The sequence below is a fragment of the Balaenoptera musculus genome, chromosome 20 (assembly GCF_009873245.2).
Source record: "Balaenoptera musculus isolate JJ_BM4_2016_0621 chromosome 20, mBalMus1.pri.v3, whole genome shotgun sequence".
NCBI lineage: Eukaryota > Metazoa > Chordata > Mammalia > Artiodactyla > Balaenopteridae > Balaenoptera > Balaenoptera musculus.
This window is the reverse complement of record NC_045804.1, coordinates 13,304,916-13,326,046: the sequence shown is the minus strand read 5'-3', so window position 1 is coordinate 13,326,046 and position 21,131 is coordinate 13,304,916. Positions and strand designations below refer to the sequence as shown.

Genomic DNA, 21,131 nt, shown 5'->3' with positions numbered 1-21,131 from the left:
CGTAGGCACATTAATGGTTGATTTTGTTTGTTTATGGCTCTCTGCACCCTTGGAGGCCAGGCCACACCGTCCGGGGGCTGTGGCAGCAGGTGTGCCAGGAGGTGTGGGGCCTCCACTCCTGGGACTGAGCCCTTTTATCCACGAGTGGGTGACCTCTGCTGGGTCTGGGAGGGACCTGCTTCCAGGTGTCCTGGGTTTCTGGCCAGTTCAAAACCCAGTTTCTTTCCCAGCCTCAGGGGTGAAGAGAAACTTCATCGTCTGGCTACCCCTTTCCCCAGTCCTCCCGGCAGATCTGCTGACCTTCCTGGTGCGCCTGGGCACCCCAGCCCTCCCCAGGGTGTCTGCGGACCTGTGGGCTCCTGGGGCACGCAGTCGGTCTTGGGGCTGCTGGCTGCTCTCCCCTCAAGCTCCTGTGCAGTTGTGGCCTTTTGCTGCCCTCTGGGCTGGCCGACGTGTTCAGTGTTGGAGGGTATCAAGCACGAGGTCTCGGCCGGTGTTTGCAGCACTGTGGCCACCTCCCCACTCCCTCTCTCAGCAGCACGGCGTCTGCTTGCCTGGCTGCAGAAGGTGGCTTAGGCCATGCTGACTGTCAGAGGGCAGCAGGGGCCTCCCTCACCACATCCAGGACAGGAGGCTTCCATGAGGCTCAGCCCGGGTCTTCCGTGTTCCAGGAGTGTTACCAACCCACTTAGATTTGCCAAAGTCATCTTCGTTTCATGGTGGGGTCAGCTTCCTGGACTGTCCCCACTTTCCCCTCCAAGCAGGCGTTTTATACCCAGTAGGTTTAGTCATCCCGTGAAGTGTGCTCCACTGAGGCCATGGAGGCTGTGAGCTCACCCGCCCATCCACGCCTGCCGTTCGTCTTGGGTCCTGGAACAGTGTTCTGCTACAGTGCAGAGAAGCAGCACAGCACCTCCGATGGCGTCTGTGTTCAAGTTAGAAACGGGGGTGCCCGCCTGGAAGATAGCCTGGCACGGCAGCAGTTCCTAAGCTGGCTGCAGGAAGATCCACGTGAAGGGTGATCTCTCTAAGATACGGCGCTGCATGCTAGCAGGGATCTGTTGAATCCACTGCGCTTTTCTCTTGAGTTTCCCAGCTTCCGGCTGTCGGGGCTAGTGGAGGACGCGGTGCTGGGGGAACGGAGGAGGCTGCCCTTGCTGGGTGCCCGCAGGCTGCCTGCCCAGCCCCAGGGGAGTCTCCTTCCTGACAACTGGGAGAGCTGCTCGGCCGCCTGGACACGCGGAGGGAGGTCCCGCTCTCAGGAGGGACTGTCCTGGACCTTTGTGTTCTTGGCTCTTGTATACCCTGCCCTGACCCCGTTCACCTTTGGGTCTAAAAGGAAGCATGGGACAGAGCAGGGTCCTGCCTGGGTCAGGCCTGAGTCCTCCCCATGCCGTGCCCGCCGCAGTCTGGCTTTTTTTCTCTGTGAGATCAGAGAAGGAACCGGCACAGAATCTGGGTGGTGGGCCTGGGGTGGGGGGGGATCTTTTAAATAACTGATTTGCAGGTGACTGAAAAAGTGATTTCAGCCTCTTTTGCTATTAACCATTTTTTCCAAACTACTGGTAAGTTGAAGCATTGACTGATGTAGATATTAGCGGTTTGTGTTTCTATTTCCCCTCCAATTCTTCCCTGCGCGTGTGGGGAGGGGGTGGAATGTTGAGACAGCAGGAAGAGGATTGAGTGCCTCCCGCCACGTCCCTCCTGGGAGTGGAACACGAGACCACGCGCTTTACTTTGAGGGTTTTTGAGAGCAAAGCATTTGACCACAGGGCATGGTGGTTACCACGAGGCTACTGAATAGTGTTATTTTCACTATATTTGGAATGGTGTACTGGCCAGTAACTTATTAAATGCAGATGTTGCCAGCCGAGTGAGGAAGTTTGTTTCTCCTGTCTCTGCGTCACATGCCACCTAATTTTTTAAAACTTTACTAACGTATAGTTGATTTACAATGTTGTGTTAATTTCTGCTGAACAACAAAGTGACTCAGTTATACATATATATATTCTTTTCCATATTCTTTTCCAGTATGGTTTATCACAGCATATTGAATATCGTTCCCTGTGGCCACCTGATTTTTATGTTTGACTTGTCAATTTTAGCATGGGCTCATTCAGAAAAGAATATTGGCATCAGCTAGAGATAATCTGCTACAACTTTAGAAAACAGTTGAGAAATGTTGTGCATTCAGGTCTGAAACAGGTGGAGGCTGCTGCTTTTCCAGGTGTGTCACCTAGAAATTTCAGCTCCGCAGGTAAGCACTGTTGCCCCCCCAAGCAGGAGACAAGTTGCTTGGAAGCCCCAGGAGAGGTGCAACCAGGCCGGGAGGAACCAGAGCATGGGGCACTGGGGACCCTCCAGGTCCCTTCTCCCTGCCAGCCTCTCTGTCCCTGAGTCCTCACCCCTGTCTTATAGCTGCTGGTGGGCAGGAGGTTGTGCGTTTTCATGTGAATATATTTATAATTGAGCTGAACTTCAGTTGTTTTAAAATCAAAGGCAATTTTGGCACGTTTTAAAGTTATACTTTTCCTTCTGTCTTCAACAGTGTAACATAGTAAACAAACATTCCCCCTCCATTAAAATAAATAATTGACAGGAAAATCGAAGTTTTCTGTAGAAATTCTTTTACAGGCTTTATCAACCAATTTGAGTGTGTTGATGCCGCTGTGTGGTACGCGGGGTCGGTAGGTGGCATGGTGCTTTTAGCTGGATTCACTAAGAAGCTGGGTTGCAGACTTCCGGTCCTGAAAGCCCACGTGGTTTGTTGCCTGCAGGGGCCACGCTGGGAGCAGCAGTCAGGATGGCCAGCCCTGCCCGCCTCTCCTTCTCCAAACACACCACTCACTTTCCTTTCTGCTCTGCCCCACCTTTTCTTTCCTGAGAAAAAAATTATGGGCTTGTGTTTCAGACCCAAGACCTGGAGGGTATCAGCTGGCTCAGGAGCAGGGCCATGTGATTTTAGTGGTGGCCGTTCCCAAGGAGGCTCAAGAAACAGGTGTTGACCTTCATTTAATGAGGTGGAGGAATGGGCGACCCCTACTTGATGGCAGCTGCCAATCGGTAAATATCCATGTGTGTAGACTCTTCTACTCCTGTTCTTTGAAAGAAGAAATAGTCCTTATTCTTAACACTCATGTTCAGAAAGATTTTCCTTGAACAGAGGAAAGAGAGAAAATAGTTGAAGACAGACCTGAGACGTCTCGGCACCGTAGCTACTCGCACTCCCTCGAGGCCCGTCCCTCGGCACGCCACACACTCTTGTTTTTGTCAGCACCATAACCTGTTGTGCCTGGAAAGCTCTGCTCTTGCTAAGTGCCACTAAACTTGATTTTTAAGAAGAAATGATGCCTCAGACAGTAGTGAGCTTTTGAGATATTTTTTGTTTGTACAGAGTGTTTTCATTTTAAGGCTTAGGAAAGGGGGATGACCCGGGTGTTTGCTCAGCTGCTCCTTCCCAGCGCTGGTTCCGAAACCGCCGGCCAGGGAGAGAGCTTGCTGGAGACGGGGATTTGGGGCCCGCTGCTGCAGGCACTCACGCTCCCGGGCTCCCCGACAGACTCGGCTTTAATGAGCTCCAAAGTGGTTCTTTGGCGGCCAGCATGGGCTGCGTGGGCCTTGGGTGGCCTCCGCCTAAGAACTTGCATTTTCCCGCGTTCTGGTTCTCAGGTAGGTCAGTGCCGGACCGTGTTGTCCCAGGTGCTCCATCCATGGTGTTCCCGAGGTCCGAGCGGTCATCTTGTCCATCGTGGAGTCTGGCTCTTGCTGCTCGTTTTGCTGTCCCTCTCTGTCTTACCGAACTGCGGGGGCTGTGAGAGCAGAGACCTCTCTGTCTCCTGCATGGGGTGTCCTGGGCCCCGGTGGGCACTGCGTCGGAGCTGCCTGCCCTGCAGAGCCCACAGCCAGGGTGGGCTTGCAGAGAAGAGGAGGCAGAGTTGTAAGGAAAGATGGTGTGGATTCCACCCCGGAGAGGGCGCGGTTCGCTCTGCACACATGTGCTCCGGGTGGACCCCAGTCCGGCTCAGGACCAGAACCAGGACCAGGGCCAGGGTCAGTGCCGGGCGTGTCCTCCCACCGAGACTCCCTCCACCCCCCTTCCTGCCAATCTCTTGCTGGTGGGAGGGAATTCTTGTCTTCTCTCCTAACTGAAGGTAATTCCTTCCTCCACTCCTCCAGGACAGAGCAAGTGGCAGGGGTGGGGCTCCAGGAAGAAAGGGGCGGAGCTGGGGCAGAGCAAGAAGCAGGGGTGGGACGTTGGCAGCACTTGGGTTCTGGGTTCTGTTGGAAGCACTGTCAGCAGAGGAAAATGCACAACTTGAATTTGTGCGTGTATGGTAAAATTGTGCGTTTGATTCTAAGTTATTTTTGTGTTCTTCTTATGCTATAATTATAGCTGTAGAAAAATTATATATGCGTATAGATAGGGACTAGAAGGGAACTTAGAACGGTGAAAACAGTACGTTCTGAGGATGATGATGTTGTGTAATGTATAAAACTGAACATTTCTGGTATTGCTGCTATGGAGCTTGTGCAGTAAACCCAGAATTATAATATTTTCAAAAAGCATCATGGAGTGAAGTCAGATTAAGTTTTTTCTAAATACTGAGTTTACTTTATTAGAGACATTATACTTTAAAAATCCACTTGACTGGAATATTACTTACATATAATGAAGTACACTCATTTAAGTGTACATTCAATGAGTTTGACAAATGTATACACACATATAAAAACCATCTCAGTCAAGTTCAGAACGTTTCCATTGCCCCAGAAAGTTTCCACATGCCTCTTTACAGTCATCCCCCCACTCCTTGAAGCAACTACACATGTGATTTCTTTAGGTTAGTAATCTAATTATCTGTTCTTTCGACAGATTAGATTTTCCCCCCTGTTCTAGAACTTCATATAAATGGAATCATACAGTATATATTCTTGTGGTTGACTTCTTTTGCTCCTCATATGTTTTTGAGATTTATCCGTGTTGTTGCTTATACCGATAATTCAGGTTTTTTATTGCTGAGTAGTGTATTCCGATGCATGGATAAACCACAAATTGTTTATTTATATAGCCATCCATTGATGGACATTTGGATTGCTTTCCAGGATTTGGCTATTATGAGTAAAGATGCTGTGAAAATTTGTGTACAAGTCTTACCATGGACATTTGTGTTCGTTTCTCATGGGTAAATATCTAGAGATAGAACTGCTGGGTGATATAATACCTGTACATTTAACTTTGTGAGAAACTTCAAAACTATCTTGCAAAGAGACTGAGCCATTTTACACTCCCCCCAGCAATTTGCGAGAGTTCCAGTAGTTTCATATTGTTACAGCACTTGGAATTGTCTTTTAAATTTGAGACTTTGTAGTGTGCATGTAGTTCTATCTCATTGTTTTGGCTTGCATTTCCCTGATGACTAAATATTTTGAACATTTATTCAGGTGCTCAGTGATCATGCATATATCTTCCCGTGTGAAGTGTCAGTTCAAATCTTTTGACTATTGTTTTTATTAAGTGCTTTGTCTTAGTATTGAGTTTTTAGATATAAAAACTGAATTCTTTATGTAAGTTCTTCCTCCGGGTTTAGTTTGCCTGTTTATCTTCTTCTTTTTTTTTTTTTTTTTTTAAAGATTTATTGATTGATTGATTGATTGATTGCTACGTTGGGTCTTCGTTTCTGTGCGAGGGCTTTCTCTAGCTGCGGCAAGTGGGGGCCACTCTTCATCGCGGTGCGCGGGCCTCTCACTATCGTGGCCTCTCTTGTTGCGGAGCACAGGCTCCAGACGCGCAGGCTCAGTAGTTGTGGCTCACGGGCCCAGTTGCTCCACGGCATGTGGGATCATCCCAGACCAGGGCTCGAACCCGTGTCCCCTGCATTAGCAGGCAGATTCTCAACCACTGCGCCACCAGGGAAGCCCCCTGTTTATCTTCTTAATTTCCTAAAACCACCTTTTGATGAACAGAAGTTGTTAATTGTTACAAAGTCCATTTTACCCGTTTTTCCTTTTAAGAATTAGACTTTCTGTGTCCCATCTAAGAACCTAAGAAATTGTTTTCTACCCCAAGACTTTCTTCTCTATTTTCTCCTAGAAGTTTTATAGTTTTATCTTATACATTTAGATCTGTTATCTATTTTTAAGTTAATTTGAGGGTATGATGTAAAGTAGGATTTGAGGATCATTTTTTCCCCTATGATAACTGGTTGTTACTATCCTTTCCGTATTGAATTACCTTGGCACCTTTGTTGAAAATCAAATGACTGAAAGAAATATAGATCCATTTCATTTCTGGACTCTCTGTTCTGTTCCATTGTTCTTTGTATCTATCTTTATACCAAATCCATACTGTCTTGATTACTGTGGCAGCTGTAGTGATAAAGCTACAATGTCGTTTTATTGAAAAAATCAGGTATTTGTAAGTCCTCCAACTTTGTTCTTCCTTTTCAAAGTCGTGTTCACATCTGTTTAGGTCTTTTGGATTTCTGCAAAATTTTAGAATCAGCTTGTCAAGCCTGCTTGGATTTTTATTGGAATTGAATTGAATTTATAGTTCTGTTTGGGAATCTTAATATTGAATCTTCTAATACATAAACATGGTGTATCTCTCAATTTATTTGGGCCTTCTTAAATTTCTCTCGGAAATGTTTTGTAGTTTTCAGTATACAGGTCTTACATAAATTTAACAAAATACTTCCCAAGTATTTTATGGGTTTTGATGTTATTGAAAATGGTATTAACAATTCATCTCCCAGTTTTATAGTTGTATTACTATAGATATACTAAATTACCTTATTAGTTCTAGTTTTGTTTTGTCTTGTTTTTGTTTTTTGGGGTAAGAACTCACTATGAAGTGACCACGGCACCTGTGAGTGAAGACTGCCTCTTTCTCTCTGGTCCGTGTGCCTTTATTCCTTGTTCTTGGCCCATTATCCTGGCTGGGACCACCGCCCTCCCCCCCACCCCAGGCAACACTGAATAGAAGTGGTTCTGGTGATAGTCCTTGTCATGTTCAGATTTTTATTTGTTTCATCATTTACAGTAAATTAAATTTACCGTAAAATTTACAGTAAATTGTGTGGAGCAGAAGTCGCTCCTTTTCATTGCTGTTTAATATTCCACGATATGAATATGCCCAGTTTATCCATTCTGCCCTTTGGACATTTGGGTGTTTGAGCAATGCTGCCAAGAAATCCTTGTGCATGTATCTTGGTGCACACACACAGATGCACACGTAGGGGTGGAACTGGGATGTCTCTGTGTACCCGTGTTCGGTGGATGCTGCCGGGTTCCCACAGTGGCTGGTCAGTTTGCGCTCTGTCCACTGTACAGGCATCCTGGCTGATTTGTATCCTTCCTCACAGCTCTGCATGTGTCTTTAGCCCAGCGTGAATGTGTGTGTGGCCTGCTTCTGGCCTCCGTGTTCTGTCCAGTTGGGTTACTGATCTGTCCTTTTGTCTGCCGATACCACAGTGTAGCTTTAGAGAGCATTCTGTAATTTGATACTATATGTTTTCTTGTTCATCTACCTAATATTTTGGGCTGTTTGTTTAAAATCTTTTTGCATTTTTATATAAATGTCAGAGTAATTTTGTTAATTTTCACAAAATCCCCTCTGAGGATTTTGAATGGAATTATATTGAATCTATAGATCAATTAGGTGAGAACTAACTTCTTTATGATATTGAGTCTTCCTAACAATATATGTTCGTTGATTTATTTAGGTCTTCTTTAATTTACCTCAATAGCCATGAGTAGTTTTCATAGCAGAGGGCTTACAAGGCCTTTGTTAAATTAATACCTTGGTATTTGATTTTTTTAAAAACATTTTTATCAGCTCTACTGAGATGTAATTCACATAAAAATCCACCCATTTAAAGTGTACAATCCAATGGTTTTCAGTATATTCATAATGTTGTGCAACCATCACCACAATCTAATTTTAGACCTTTTCCATCACCACAAAATTAAACCCCATACCTATTAGTAATGACCCCCTCATTCCCCCAACTCCTAGCCATGGGCAGCCACTAACCTCTTTTCTGTCTGTATGGATTTGCCTGTTCTGGACATTTCATATAAATGGAGTCTACACTATGTGGTCTCTGTGACTGGCTTCTTTTACTTAGCATGATGTTTTCAAAGTTCATCATGTTGTAGCATGTGTCAGGACTTCATTTCTCTTTACTCTTGCATAATAGTCCATTTTATGAATATACATTTTTTTTTGTCTATTTACTAGCTGATGAACATTTGGGTTATTTCCACTTTTTGACTATTATAAATAATGCTGCTATAAACATTCCTGTACAAGTTTTTGTGCGGATAGATGTTTTCAGTTCCACCTAGGAGTGGAATTGCTGGGTCACATGGTAACTCTAATTTTAACATTTTGAGGAACTGCCAAAATGTTTTCCAGAGTGACTATACCATTTTACATTCTCACCAAAGAGTTATTTGATCTTTTTTGATACTATTGTAAGAGGCATCATTTTTAAAAATTTTGTACATATGAAGAAATTATTTATTGATCTTGTATCCAGAAACCTACTATTATTTTTTTTTTATAAATACCATCTATTCTCTTTATTAATCTTTTTTTTTTGGCTGCGTTGGGTCTTTGTTGCTGCGCATGGGCTTTCTCTAGTTGCGGCAAGCGGGAGCTCCTCTTCGTTGTGGTGCACGGGCTTCTCATTGTGGTGGCTTCTCTTGTTGCGGAGCACCGGCTCTAGGTGCGCGGGCTTCAGTAGTTGTGACTCACGGGCTCTAGAGCGCAGGCTCAGTAGCTGTGGCGCATGGGCTTAGTTGCTCAGCAGCATGTGGGATCTTCCCAGACCAGGGCTTGAACCCGTGTCCCCTGCATTGGCAGGAGGATTCTTAACCACTGCGCCACCAGGGAAGCCCCCAGAAACCTTATTAAATTCATTTTTAATTCTAATATTTCTCTGTTGATTATTTTGGGTTCTTTATGTAAGCAATCATTTTTTCTCTTTCTAGTAAGTGTTGTATCTTTTATTTCTTTTTTTGGACTCAAGTCTCCAGTGAATTGTTAAATAGAAATCATGATAATGGGCATTCTTGTTTCCTTTGCAGTCTCAAAGAGAGTGTTGAAACCTTTCACTGTTAAGTACAATATGTTGTTTACTGTAGATTTTTTTCATATATAGCCTTAATAAGTTCTCTCCAAAAGCTGAAGAAATATAGGATGCCCTGAGACAGAGAAAGGGTACTGGGATTGGGTGGAAATGCTTCAGAAAAGTGTCATTTCTGTTCCCCTCCATTTTAACTGCTCTCCCTCTGCTGTGAGCTCCATCCCTCTGCAGTTGTCACTCACAGGACTTCCATTTAGGATCTCTCCTTCGATTGAATGCCAGTAACACTCACCTCTGCAATAGACTGAAAGATCTTCAATGTCAGGAAGGATGTTGTGTCTTCAGGGTGGCACTGGTTACTGCTAGATATAGAACTTGCAAATATTTTCTCCCAGTCTATGGTGGTCTTTTTACTTTCTTGATAAATTTATACCTAAATTAAAACACAAAATTTTTAACTTTTGAAGAAACCCAATTTGTCAAATTTTTCTTTTCATCATTTGTGCCTTTGTTGTCATATTTAAGAATTCTTTGCTTAATTCAAAGTAACCAATATTTGCTCCAAGTTTTGTTACCTAAGATTTTTAAATTTTAGCTCTTATATTTAGGTCTGTGATCTATTTTGAGTTAATTTTTGTGTGTGATGAGGGTCTGCATTTACCTTTTCCCTGTGGTGATCCACTTGTCCTAGCAGTTTGTTGAAAAGACTATCCTTTTCCCATTGAACTGCCTTGAATCAACCGTAATTGCAAAGGTTATTTCTCTATTCTCAGTTATGTTCTACTGATCTCTATATTTATCTTTAAGCCACTGCTGTAGCTTTCCAGTAGTGAGTTTTTTGTTTTTTTGTTTTTAATTTTAGAACACCACTTTTTTTTTTTTTTTTTTTTTTAATTTATGGTTGTGTTGGGTCCTCGTTTCTGTGCGAGGGCTTTCTCTAGTTGCGGCAAGTAGGGGCCACTCTTCATCACGGTGCGCGGGCCTCTCACCATCGCGGCCTCTCTTGTTGCGGAGCACAGGCTCCAGACGCACAGGCTCAGTAGTTGTGGCTCACGGGCTTAGTTGCTCTGTGGCATGTGGGATCTTCCCAGACCAGGGCTCGAACCCGTGTCCTCTGCATTGGCAGGCAGATTCTCAACCACTGCGCCACCAGGGAAGCCCCCAGTAGTGAGTTTTGAAGTCAGAAAGTGTAAGTCCTCCAGCTATAATATTTCTTCCTTTTTCAACATTGTTTTAGCCATTCTGGATCTTTTGTATCTCCAAATAGATTTTAGGATCAGCTTGTCATTTCTACAAAGAAGCAAGTTGAGATTTAGATTTCTGTTGTATTGAACCTGTAGGTCAATTTGGGGAGAATTGCTTTGCTGAAGAATTGAGTCTTCCAGTCCTTCACCATGGGATGTCTATCTGTTTATTTAGGTCTTTAACTTCTTTCAGCAATGTTTTGTAATTTTCACCACACAAGTCTTGTACTTCCTTTGTTAAATTTATACCTCGATATTTCATTCTTTTGATGCTATTGTGAATGTAAAATTTGCTGAATTTTATTTCAGATTCTTCAATGCCAGTATATAGAAATACCATTGATTTTTGTATCTTGATCTTATATTATGTGACCTTGCTGAAATTAATTCTAGTAGTTTTTTGGTGGATTCCTTAGGGTTTTCTAAATACAAGATCATGTTGTCTACAAATTGAGGCAGTTTCTTCCTTTCTGATCTGGATGCCTTTTATTTCCCTTTCTTGCCTGATTGCACTGACCAGAACTGCAGTGCTCTACAGAAGTCACAAGAGCAGATATCGTCCCTGTTTCCAACCTCAGGGAAAGCATTCCATCACCCACCATTAAGATTTAGCTGTAGGGGTTTTGTAGATGCTTTTCATTGGGTTGGGGAAGTTCCTTTCTGCTCCTACTTTGTTGAGAATTTTTATCATGAATGACCATTAGATTTTGTGACATGCTTTTTCTGCACTTACTGAGAGATCATCATGTAGTGATTGTTCTTCTTTCTTTCAGTATGATCTATGACATTAATTGGCTTTCAGATGGTAAAGCAACCTTGTATTTCTGGGATAAATCCCACCTGGTTATAGTATATAATCCTTTTTATACATTGCTGGATTTGGTTTGCTTATTTTGTCAAGGACTTTTTCATCTATATCCATGTGGGATATTGTTCTTTAGTTTTCTTTCCTTGTAATGTCATTTTCTGGCTTTGGTATCGGGTAATATGAGCCTCAAAGAATGAGTTGGCTGCCTCTTCCTTTTTCTGGGAGACTTTGTAAAGGTGGGATGTTCTTTATTCTTTGAATGTTTGGTAGAATTCACCATCTGAGCTTGGACTTTTTTGTTTGGAGGTTTAAAATTACTAGTTCAATTTTTTTTTTTTTGGCTTTTTATAGATCTATTTCGATTTTATATTTCTTCAATCAATTTTAGTAATTCATGTCTTTCTAGGAATTCATTCATTTCATCTAAATTATCTAAATGTTGGCATGCAGTTACTTATAGTCCTTTTTAACTTCTGTGAGGTAAGAACTGCTGTCTCCTTTTTCACTGCTGAATTTAGTTGTTTGTGTCTTCTCTTTTTCTTGATCTGTCTAGCTCAGGAGTCCACAGATGACAGCTCACAGGCCAAACCCACTGGCAGCCACTGTTTTTGTATAGCCTCTAAGCTAAAAATGGTCTTTTTATTTTTAAAGTGTCGTAAAAACAAAACAAAACAAAAAAATACAAAGAATATTGACAGAAACCGTATGTGGCAGCAAAAGCTAAAATATTTACTATCTGGCCCTTTATAGAAAAAGTTTATTCATCTCCAGTCTAGCTAAAGATTTGTTAAATTTCTTGGTGTTTTCAAAAAAACCAACCATTATTTTAATTGATTTTCTTTTTTTCTACTTCACTGATTTCTGCTCTAATCTTTATCTTCCTTCTGCTTACTTTTGGTTGAGTTTGCTCCTGTTTTTTTTTTTTTGTTGTTGTTGGTTGGTTCCTAAGATCTTTCTTTGTTAATGGAGGCATTAACAGCTATAAAATTTTCTCCAAGAATTGCTATAGCTATTTTGCATCATGTCATGTTTTCATTTTCATTCACCTCATAGTATTTCCTAATTTTCCTTGTGATTTCTTCTTTAACCCATTGGCTATGTAGAAGTACATTGTTTATAGCCATATATTGGGGGTAGATTTCCCCAAATCCTGCTATTTTTGAATTCTAACAATTTTGTTGTGGTGAGAGAACACACTTTATATGCTTTTAGATCTTTAACATTTTCTGATCCCTGTTTTGTGGTCTAGTATGCAGTCTGTTGTTATTGGGTGGGTGTTGCATAGTTAGATGTCAGCAGGTTGATGTTGTTGGGTAGGTGTCCATAGAGAGAAGTCAGCAGGTTGATGTTGTTGGGAACATGTGCATAGAGAGAAGTCAGCAGGTTGGTATTGTTGGTTGATGGTGCAGTACTTTGTCAAGTTATTCTATCCATTCTTGATGGTGGGGTATTGAAGTCTCCAACTCTTATTGTTGAATTGTCTATTTCTCTCTTCAATTCTGTTCATTTTTGTTTCTGTTTTTTCACTGCTGTTAGGTACATGAATATTTATAATTGTTGTATCTTTCTGATGGATTGACCATTCTGTCAATGTTTAATGTCCCTCTTTGTTTCTATTAAAGTTCTTTGTTTTAAAGTCTGTTTTGCGAAATTGAGTTATCTGTAGTGAGGTGGATAGACCTAGAGTCTGTCATACAGAGTGAAGTAAGTCAGAAAGAGAAAAACAAATACTGTATGCTAACACATATATATGGAATCTAAAAAAAAAAAAAAAAAGGTTCTGATGAACCTAGGGAAAGGAATAAAGATGCAGGCGTAGAGAATGGACTTGAGGACACGGGGAGGGGGGAAGGGTAAGCTGGGGCGAAGTGGGAGAGTGTCATGGACATATATACACTACCAAATGGAAAATAGATAGCTAGTGGGAAGCAGCTGCATAGCACAGGGAAATCAGCTCAGTGCTTTGTGACCACCTAGAAGGGTAGGATAGAGAGGGTGGGAGGGAGGCGCAAGAGGGAGGGGATATGGGGATATATGTATACATATAGCTGATTCACTTTGTTATATAGCAGAAACTAACACAACATTGTAAAGCAATTATACTCTAATAAAGATGTTAAAAAATAAAATAAAATAAAAGTCTGTTTTGCCCCGTATTAGTATAACTACTTCATCTCCCTTATGGTTATAGTTTGCTTGGTGTATCTTTTTCCATCCTTTCACTTTCAGTGTATTTGTGTCTTTGAACCTGAATTTTGTCTCTTATAAATAGCATATAGGTAGAACTTGTTTTGTTTTTGTGTTTGTTTTTTTTAATTGCAGTTTGACAACTTTCATCTTTGATCAGAATTTTGAATTTATTCACATATTTCAGTTTTTTACGATTGGATTTATGCCTGCCATTTTGCTATTTATTTTCTATGACTCATATTATTTTTGTTCCTCTGTTCTTTGTTTACTGCTTCCCTTTTAAAAAAAATTAAATAGATATTTTCTAGTGTACTGTTTATAATAAATTATTGATTTTTAACTCTTTTTGAATTATTTTCTTAATGGTTGCTCTGGGAAGTCTTTTATTATCTGTTCTTTCGTGTGTTTTTAGTTATGTGCCCAGTTATCTTTGTGTACTGGTCATTGTATTTGAATACTTCTCTGTGGAGTTAATTTGAGGCCTTGAATGAAAGTTCTTTCTCTCAGAGATTTTCCTTTGCTTCTTCCAGGTGCCTGGGAGAACCACCATCCTGGGACCCTTGTTATCCAGTTTTGAGGCTCCCAGGCCCTGTTAGGCTATGTATCTCACACACCTCTTACCTTGAGGAGGTAACCAACCTGCCATGGCCTGAGCTAGGAAATGTTGTCATTGAATAGCAGTCTCACCCCCACCCCGCCAAGTCTTGAGCAGACACTTGGCTCTGATTTCCATTCCCTGCAGCCTCACAGGGTTACCAGAACCATCGGTCGGAATTTCAGCTATTTCTTGTAGATCAGTGAGGACTTGAGGGTACAAGTGGCTTGTTTCCTCTCTTGGCTAATGCTTCTCAGAGATTTGGGCCCAGTAGTTCCCCACAATCTTGTTAACTCTCTGTTTAAGACTCTTTCAATATCTTTTACAACTTTCTTAGTTGAACAGAGCAGGATTGTTTGTGTGCCATTAGCGTGTCATTTCTGCAAGTGGATTTGGAGGCATTTTGACCTGCCTGTGGGTCCTACCCTGCCCTGTACAAGCTAAGTAGCAAAATCACGGGCAGACAACTTCTCTCGAGCTTACTTACTTCCCCTCAGTATCTCGGAGTTTGGGAAAACGTAGGTAGGTCACATGTGTGAGTCCCTTGACACGTGCTTTGGAAATAGGCTCTCAGTGTGTGGGTTGGGTTTGCTCTCTTCTCTTCCCTGTCCTTCAGGATCCTCTGTTTGGAGTGTGGGTCCTAAGGTTGAGGTTTAACCAGGGAATTTCTATCTGTGTCTTCAAATACTATTTGTCTAAAAGTCAAGCATAAGAAGACTTAACAAAAACAAAAAAATCAACTTTGCTTTCTTCCACAGAAGATCTTGGCTGTAGACTATTATTTCCTTCATTTGCAAGTGGTCCGTCCTGCCCCTCACCCATCCTGGGCGTTGGTCATCCCTGGGAGTCCACAACCTCGCTCCCTCAGGACCACCCTCTACTCAGAAGCTGCAGAACTCAAAGATGCAGGTTTCTTTTAACTCTGAAATTCTTTGGCTAGATTAGTTTTTCTCTACCCAATATTTTTATGGTCAGAAAGCAAACAGTGTTTCATCTTGAATTAGTGTTATTTTTATAATACATTAAAATTCTTTTCCCTTGGCTACCAAGAACATTTCTTACCTGGTTATCATGGTGGAATCCTGCACACTTTAGGCAAATAAATGTGGAGGTTTTGAACCCTCCCTCCTGTAGTAAGGAAAGTCCATCTGCAGATACACCTTGGGATCAGGACATGCAGACTCGGCTTTTGCAGTTCGTGCTTGATGACCCTTTGTATCCATCCTTTAGGCCCCCCTCCTATTTGCATTTCAGATACCAGCTGACTTTTATTAAAACCAGCTCCTGGTATGGGGTACCAGCTGTGAGCACAGTGACCTTGACCAGGGCAGGCCCCTCCCTGGGGTGGGTGCTGATAGGCATGGCCTCCAATGAAAGGTGGTGGGATCACAGCCCACGAGCAGAAACACATCTGGACTTGTTATTAAAATATCACATCACTTTTCATGTATAATAAGGATCTTTTCATGCTTGCATCTTTCAGCAACTTTTTCCTCTTTCAGAATGGTCTTGGGAGAACAAGGAGCTTATCTATAATCTGCAGAGTCACCGTGCAGCTGAGACAGTCTGTTACTCTGTTACACTATCACTCAGTGTGTTCGTCCTTGACCTTCTCAGCTGATAGTCAGGGGTGTGTTAAATGTCTTCCGTATTCTCCTCATACTTGCAGATGTTCACTTTATTCAGACACCCGGCAGCAGAGGTGATTCCGGTAAAAGAGGTGATGGAAGACTATATTAGAATGTTCTTGAGAGCTAAGACTTTCTGGACAATTTTGCTTTTTGCGTAGATCCTTGAACTGTAACACTGGACCCTCCGTTGATCCTGTGTTCAAATTTTAACCCTGACGTGTAATTGCTATGAGATTTTGGATGAGTTCTGTAGCGATTCCAAACCTTGGTTTCGTTGGCTACAAAATGGGGATAATATTAGCTGCTCTGTCTCCCAACTATAGAAGATTGTGATAAATATCAAAAAAAGAGTGTTGTGTTTTGTAAATGGTGAGGTGGATTGAAAATACAATTCAGTCCTGAGAAGACGCTTCATTTGTTCTACAAATATTTTTTAAGTTCAGCCAAATACAGGAGCTGACCTGGTCCACACAAGATGCCCCATCCCAGTGCATCTTGGTGCCATTGAGTAAGTGTGGGAACTAGAGGCCAGAAGGCTTGTGGTGTGGTTCCTGGGGCGCTCGCCTGGGTTTGGAGGAATTGGGGCTTGCATGTGTGGTGGTGCCACTGCACGGGGTCCCAGAGGAGGTCACGCTGTGAGCAGAGACTAACCCTAACCCTGACCCCGACCGTGGCTTCCTCTACCCTCCCCATTTTCTCTTTGAAATACTGGCCTGGTCCTGTGCTGACTTGTGCACCTTCCAACACGTAACCAGGAGTCGGGACTGGTTTAGGAAACCTCAGAAATTTGTAGGATTCTGTGTGAGGCTACCAGACACAGGGCCACTTTTCAAGAGTTTGATCAATAGACCTTCCCTTTCGGGGAAATTTCCCTGCTTTTGTCTCTGCCCTGCTGCCTTGCTATACCCTTTGTGGGAGAGAAATAGGCTAAACTCTAGCATAACTTCTTTTTATCCTCCTCACATCACCCACCCTTTTCTGCTTCAGTTTTCCTTGTTTTCCTTTTTAAGATTCCCATCTGTGGTTGACCATGCACATGCCTGCAAGCGTGTTCCTGATGGGAGCCAGGGAAGGATTCAGGCCTGGAATAGCCAACTTCTCCGCTCCTGTTCTGACAGCTTCCTCCCTGCATTTCTGTTCCCGCCTTCACACCTGCTTCCTGCCTGCTGAGGGCGCTGCTGTGCCTGGAGGGGCCCCTGCCCTGCCTGTCCCCCTCCTTCTCCCCGCCTTGCCCCCTCCTTCTCCCTCCTCCTCCTCCCCCTCCTCCTCCTCCCCCTCCTCCCCCTCCTCCCCCTCCTCCCCCTCCTCCTCTTTCAGCACCTCCCTCCCCACCTCCTCACATTAGCCACAGGCTTCCTCCCAGCTTACTTCATCCACAGCTCATTTGATTAGCACAATGCTCATGAGGCCATTTTGCAGAAATAAGAGATACAAATACAGCTCTTTTAGTTTATCTTATTGCTCAGTTTAAAGATAAATATCCTCCCAATGACATAGTGGGCATATTTGTACCTTTAAATAAAACACTGAAATCTTTTTGATTTTTTATCAATTTAAAGCATTTTTTAAAATTGTGAGATGGAACATACCTATAGAAAAATACACAGAACATACATGTACACTTTAAAGATCAATTAGGCAGTAAATACACGTGTAACTACCACTCAGTCAGGAAGTACTGCATTGCTAATACCTTAGAGGTACACCCTGACTCCCTCCCCACAAAGTCATCACTATTCTGACTTTGGGATTATAATTTTCTTGCTTTTCTTTATGATAGTTCGCATTAAGTGTATATTTCTTAAATAATCAGGTTAGTTTTGCTTGATTTTGAGTTTTAAATAAACGGAATAATACTATGTATATTCTTTTGTCTTGCCTCTTTCACTCAGCATTGTGTCTGTGAAATTCATTTATGTTGTGTGTAGCTGTTGTTTAATTTCACACTTGAATGGTATTTGACTGTAGAAATGCGCACAATTTATTTACCTTTGCTGGTATCTGTGAACGTCGGGCTGTTCCCCGATTTGAATGACGCTGTGGTGAACGTTCTCTACATGTCTTCTGGTACATACGTGTAAGACTTTTTCTGCCCATGTGGTGAAGTTACTGGGTCTTGGGGATCTGAGTCTCCACCTTTCTGGACGTGCCCCGCTCTCTTCCCTGGGTCCTCATCCCTGCCAGCCGTGTGAGTTCTGGCTGGAATTGTCCAATGTCCCGCGTGTCCTACACTGCAGCCTGGGTGCTCACGTTTCCCGGCCGACTGACAGGGTCATGGGCTGCTGGGCAGCATCCGAACTGCCTGTTCTGGTCTCTTGCCTACTTTGCTGTCGGGCTGTCTGTCTTCTTGCTTGTTTGCCAGAGTTGCTTCCAGGGAGTTTAACATGTGTTCTCTCCTGCAGGACGACGTGATGATGCCTCAGAGGGTGAGGCTGCAACACGCAGCTGCTGTGCGACACCCAACAAGTGTGAGTACGGATGTTTCTGCATGTTTCTGCTGCATTGTTACACCTTTTGGTAGAACTGCCATTACAGCTTTTTAGATTAAGATTCTTGCTTAGGATAGGAAGAGTCAGTTTGTAATCAGACTGCCCCCTTGGAGAATGATGTGTGCCTGGTGTGTCTGCGCCCTCAAGGGTGTTTTCCTTTGAAGGAAAATGTGCTTCTTGTTTTGGGTAGCACTGGTTACTTTCAAATGGGTCCAAAGTATTTTTTTGGTTTGGTTTAGTTTAGTTTGGTTTTATCAGCATTTCAGAAGCTGTGTACCTTGGACATGAAAACACAGGTTGAGAACTGTAGGGTGTATCAGTTAAAAAAAAAAAATTCTATTAGCTACATGACCTCAGACTACGTTCTCATCTTTAGAATGGCCTCCCCTTTGGCCCCCATGAGCCAGGCTCTCCAGGACCCGTCCTCCTTGGCACTCGCTGGGTGAGAGCTCACTTCCCCCCGCAGGAGCCCCATTTCAGGGAGCGTCTCCCACCCACTTGGACCTGGGGGGGACATCTCGGGCCCATGGATTACTCGCTCCCGTGTGACTCAGGGTCAGGGGTGGCCCAGGCGTTGATCCCCAGAGCTGGTATCTGACCACAGAGCCCACTGCTCAGATCTCTATGCTGAAATTTTAGTAACAACATCTTTGAATTACTGTGATGATCACTGGTTTTGAAAGTGGGAAGGAGAAAGGTCTGGAACTGTCTTAAGATACATGGTGTCTGATTGCCTGGGAACAGCCTCCGGGTTTTGCTCATTTCTGCTGCAGTGCCATGTCCACCCATGTCCACACACTAAAGCATCTCCAGGCCACGTGCACACGAGCCCCTGGGATCTGATCCCAAATGTTGGTGGGGCCTGAGACTCTGCATTTCTCATGGGCTCCTGGGTGCTGTGTTTGGGGTCCGACTGCCTGGCCACTGGGCCTTCACAAAGGAAAGAGCCTGTTCATGGCACAGGGCTCAGGGCTCAGAGAGTGGACCCTATGAAACGTGTACTGAGTTAAGACAAAGGCTCAAATATACACTTCCTTCAGATACAATTTCTCAAGGAGCTTGACGGATGTTTGTTCACCCAAGATGAATTCTTTCTCTTCCAATAGCCCCTTATTTTGGAGCTCTGAATTTAGCCCACTGATTTTCTGCTTCTAGGAAATGTAGCCCCTCATGCTCTGTTTCCAGCTGCCCAGCCCCTGTACACCTGACAGTGACTCGGGACTTGGCTGTCATGTAAACAAACCTACGCACTCCGCCTGAGGGCTATTGTTGTCTTTTCATGGAATAGGTGATGTTTTACAGCCTTGAGTTTGATGCTGAGGATTCTTATTCTCAGAATTGTAATTGCCCTTATATTGCTTAAATTTAAACATTGTTAGTGTTAACATGTCCTTGGAATACGCCTGTAAGAAGATAAAAATGGCCTTCGGCTACTTCTTGAGAGGCCATGCCACTGCTCCTCAGGCTGGAGCTTCCAGAAGGCTAGATGTGAGGGAGGTTCAGAAGTGCCCAGCCGCCTCTTTATTGAGAAGTGGCCCTTTGGCCGAGGTAGCGTCATGGGGGCCAATGCACGCCCTGGGGTCTGATGGCAGGGGGCTGGTGTCACCTGACTCACCAGGACTGCTGGAATCCTTGGGCCGGTCCCCTAGGGCCCAGAGTCCGTTCTTTGACCAGAAGGTCAGGAGTGGTAGTAACTAGACCAGCCTTCGGGGAGGGGCCCACAGCCTCTTCTCTGGCCCAACAAGCCAGCACTGCCTACCTCAGCGCCCGCCCCCAGCGCCCCCAGGTCCACCCACAGCGTCTCACAGGTCTGCTCCTCCCAGCAGACTCCCCTGCTCACTGACCGGGGCCTGGGGGTTTGTGTGTGTTCTTGCCCTGAATGGGGCTGGGCTGCAGTATCTGTCCCTTTTGGGGTTGTGCCAGTGCACCACGCCAGCCTGCCTGTGAACCTACTCTGTCACTGGGTCCTGGGGACCACCCCCATGAGGCCTTGGGTACAGCTGAGGGAGAGGTCAGAGCCGTGGGTGGGTGACCCGTGGAGTGGTCTCCATGGCCGTGAGGCCACTCAAGCTCATGCCTTGGTGGTCTGACAGTACCCAGCTCCTGGTGGGCAGTGTGGCCATGTGGTGCCCTGGCCACGCCACCTTGAATGGCCCACAGCTCCATGTCACAGGGTCCTGGGGTCTGTGCCGTGACGGCCCCACTGGGGCTGCAGATCTCCACGTCGTCGACTGCCACCAGCTTCCTCCAGGACTCTGCAGCCTCAGGGCCAGATGGCAGGCCCGTGCTTCTTCAGACCCCACTCTTAACTATGGTCAAGGGTGAACAGGACCCCAAGTGGCCCAAGGAGACCTGCCAAGTCCTGTGCCTCTCTCTTCATGGTCCCTCACCTCAGAGGTAGTATTGCGGTGCCCAGACCTCTGGACCCAAAAGTCTTGCTCATCAGACGCCACAGGATGTCCTCAACATGGTGGCCAGCACGACGAGAATGTCCAGCGTGCAGACCACTGAGCGATGTGAAGACAGCAGAAAGGGTCCCAAGTGCTGGCTTGCCGATGCAGCATGTGAGCGGGACGTCTGCTTCTGCAGGGGTGTGTGGGACCAGCACCGCCTTCCTTCAAGCCTCCAAGGTGGCCCAGTCTCTGCTTTTTCCCCAGGATGTGATATTGTATTCGATTTACGCTCGAGGCTGGGATGGCCTCCACCTGGCCCTTCTCTTACACTAGTCCCTAATCACACCCCAAGGAACCCGTGTGAGGCTCGGCTGGGTGCTAAGCCTGTGCTTTCTGGTTACACGTTCAGGAACCTGGAAGTGGTCACTGGTGGGCCCTGTGTGCCCATGAGCCCAGTTTATTACCTGACTTGTGGACCCTTACTCCAATGGGCGTGATGGGTCTGGTGTCCCCTGGGCCCTTGTGTCCAGCTGCCTCACGTGGTCAGTGTCCCCTCCCGGCCTTAGATCCTGCCTCTTTGGTGCATCTCCCCTGCCGTCACAGGTCCATCCTCGTGGGTGGGGCCTCTCCTTCAGCTGGTGGGTCTGAGTCTGAGAACTGGCCCAGATCTGGAAATGGTCAGGGGTGATTTT

General features: G+C 44.6%; 1 protein-coding gene across 12 annotated transcripts in view; it reads left to right on the top strand.

Annotated features, from left to right (window-relative positions):
- Window positions 1-21,131, top strand: part of B3GNTL1 (UDP-GlcNAc:betaGal beta-1,3-N-acetylglucosaminyltransferase like 1) — a 112,367-nt gene that overhangs the window by 26,873 nt on the left and 64,363 nt on the right. For 11 of the 12 annotated variants that reach the window (XR_005017701.1, XR_005017700.1, XM_036835799.1 and 8 more), the window contains exon 5: window positions 17,960-18,025. Coding sequence is in view for 10 of the 12 variants with exons in the window: in XM_036835799.1 (XP_036691694.1) it covers window positions 17,960-18,025 (66 nt within the window). In the remaining 2 variants the exon portion in view is untranslated. Of the gene's footprint in view, window positions 1-15,995; window positions 16,066-17,959; window positions 18,026-21,131 lie in introns of those variants that run through there. The other variant, XM_036835808.1, reaches the window with a different exon arrangement.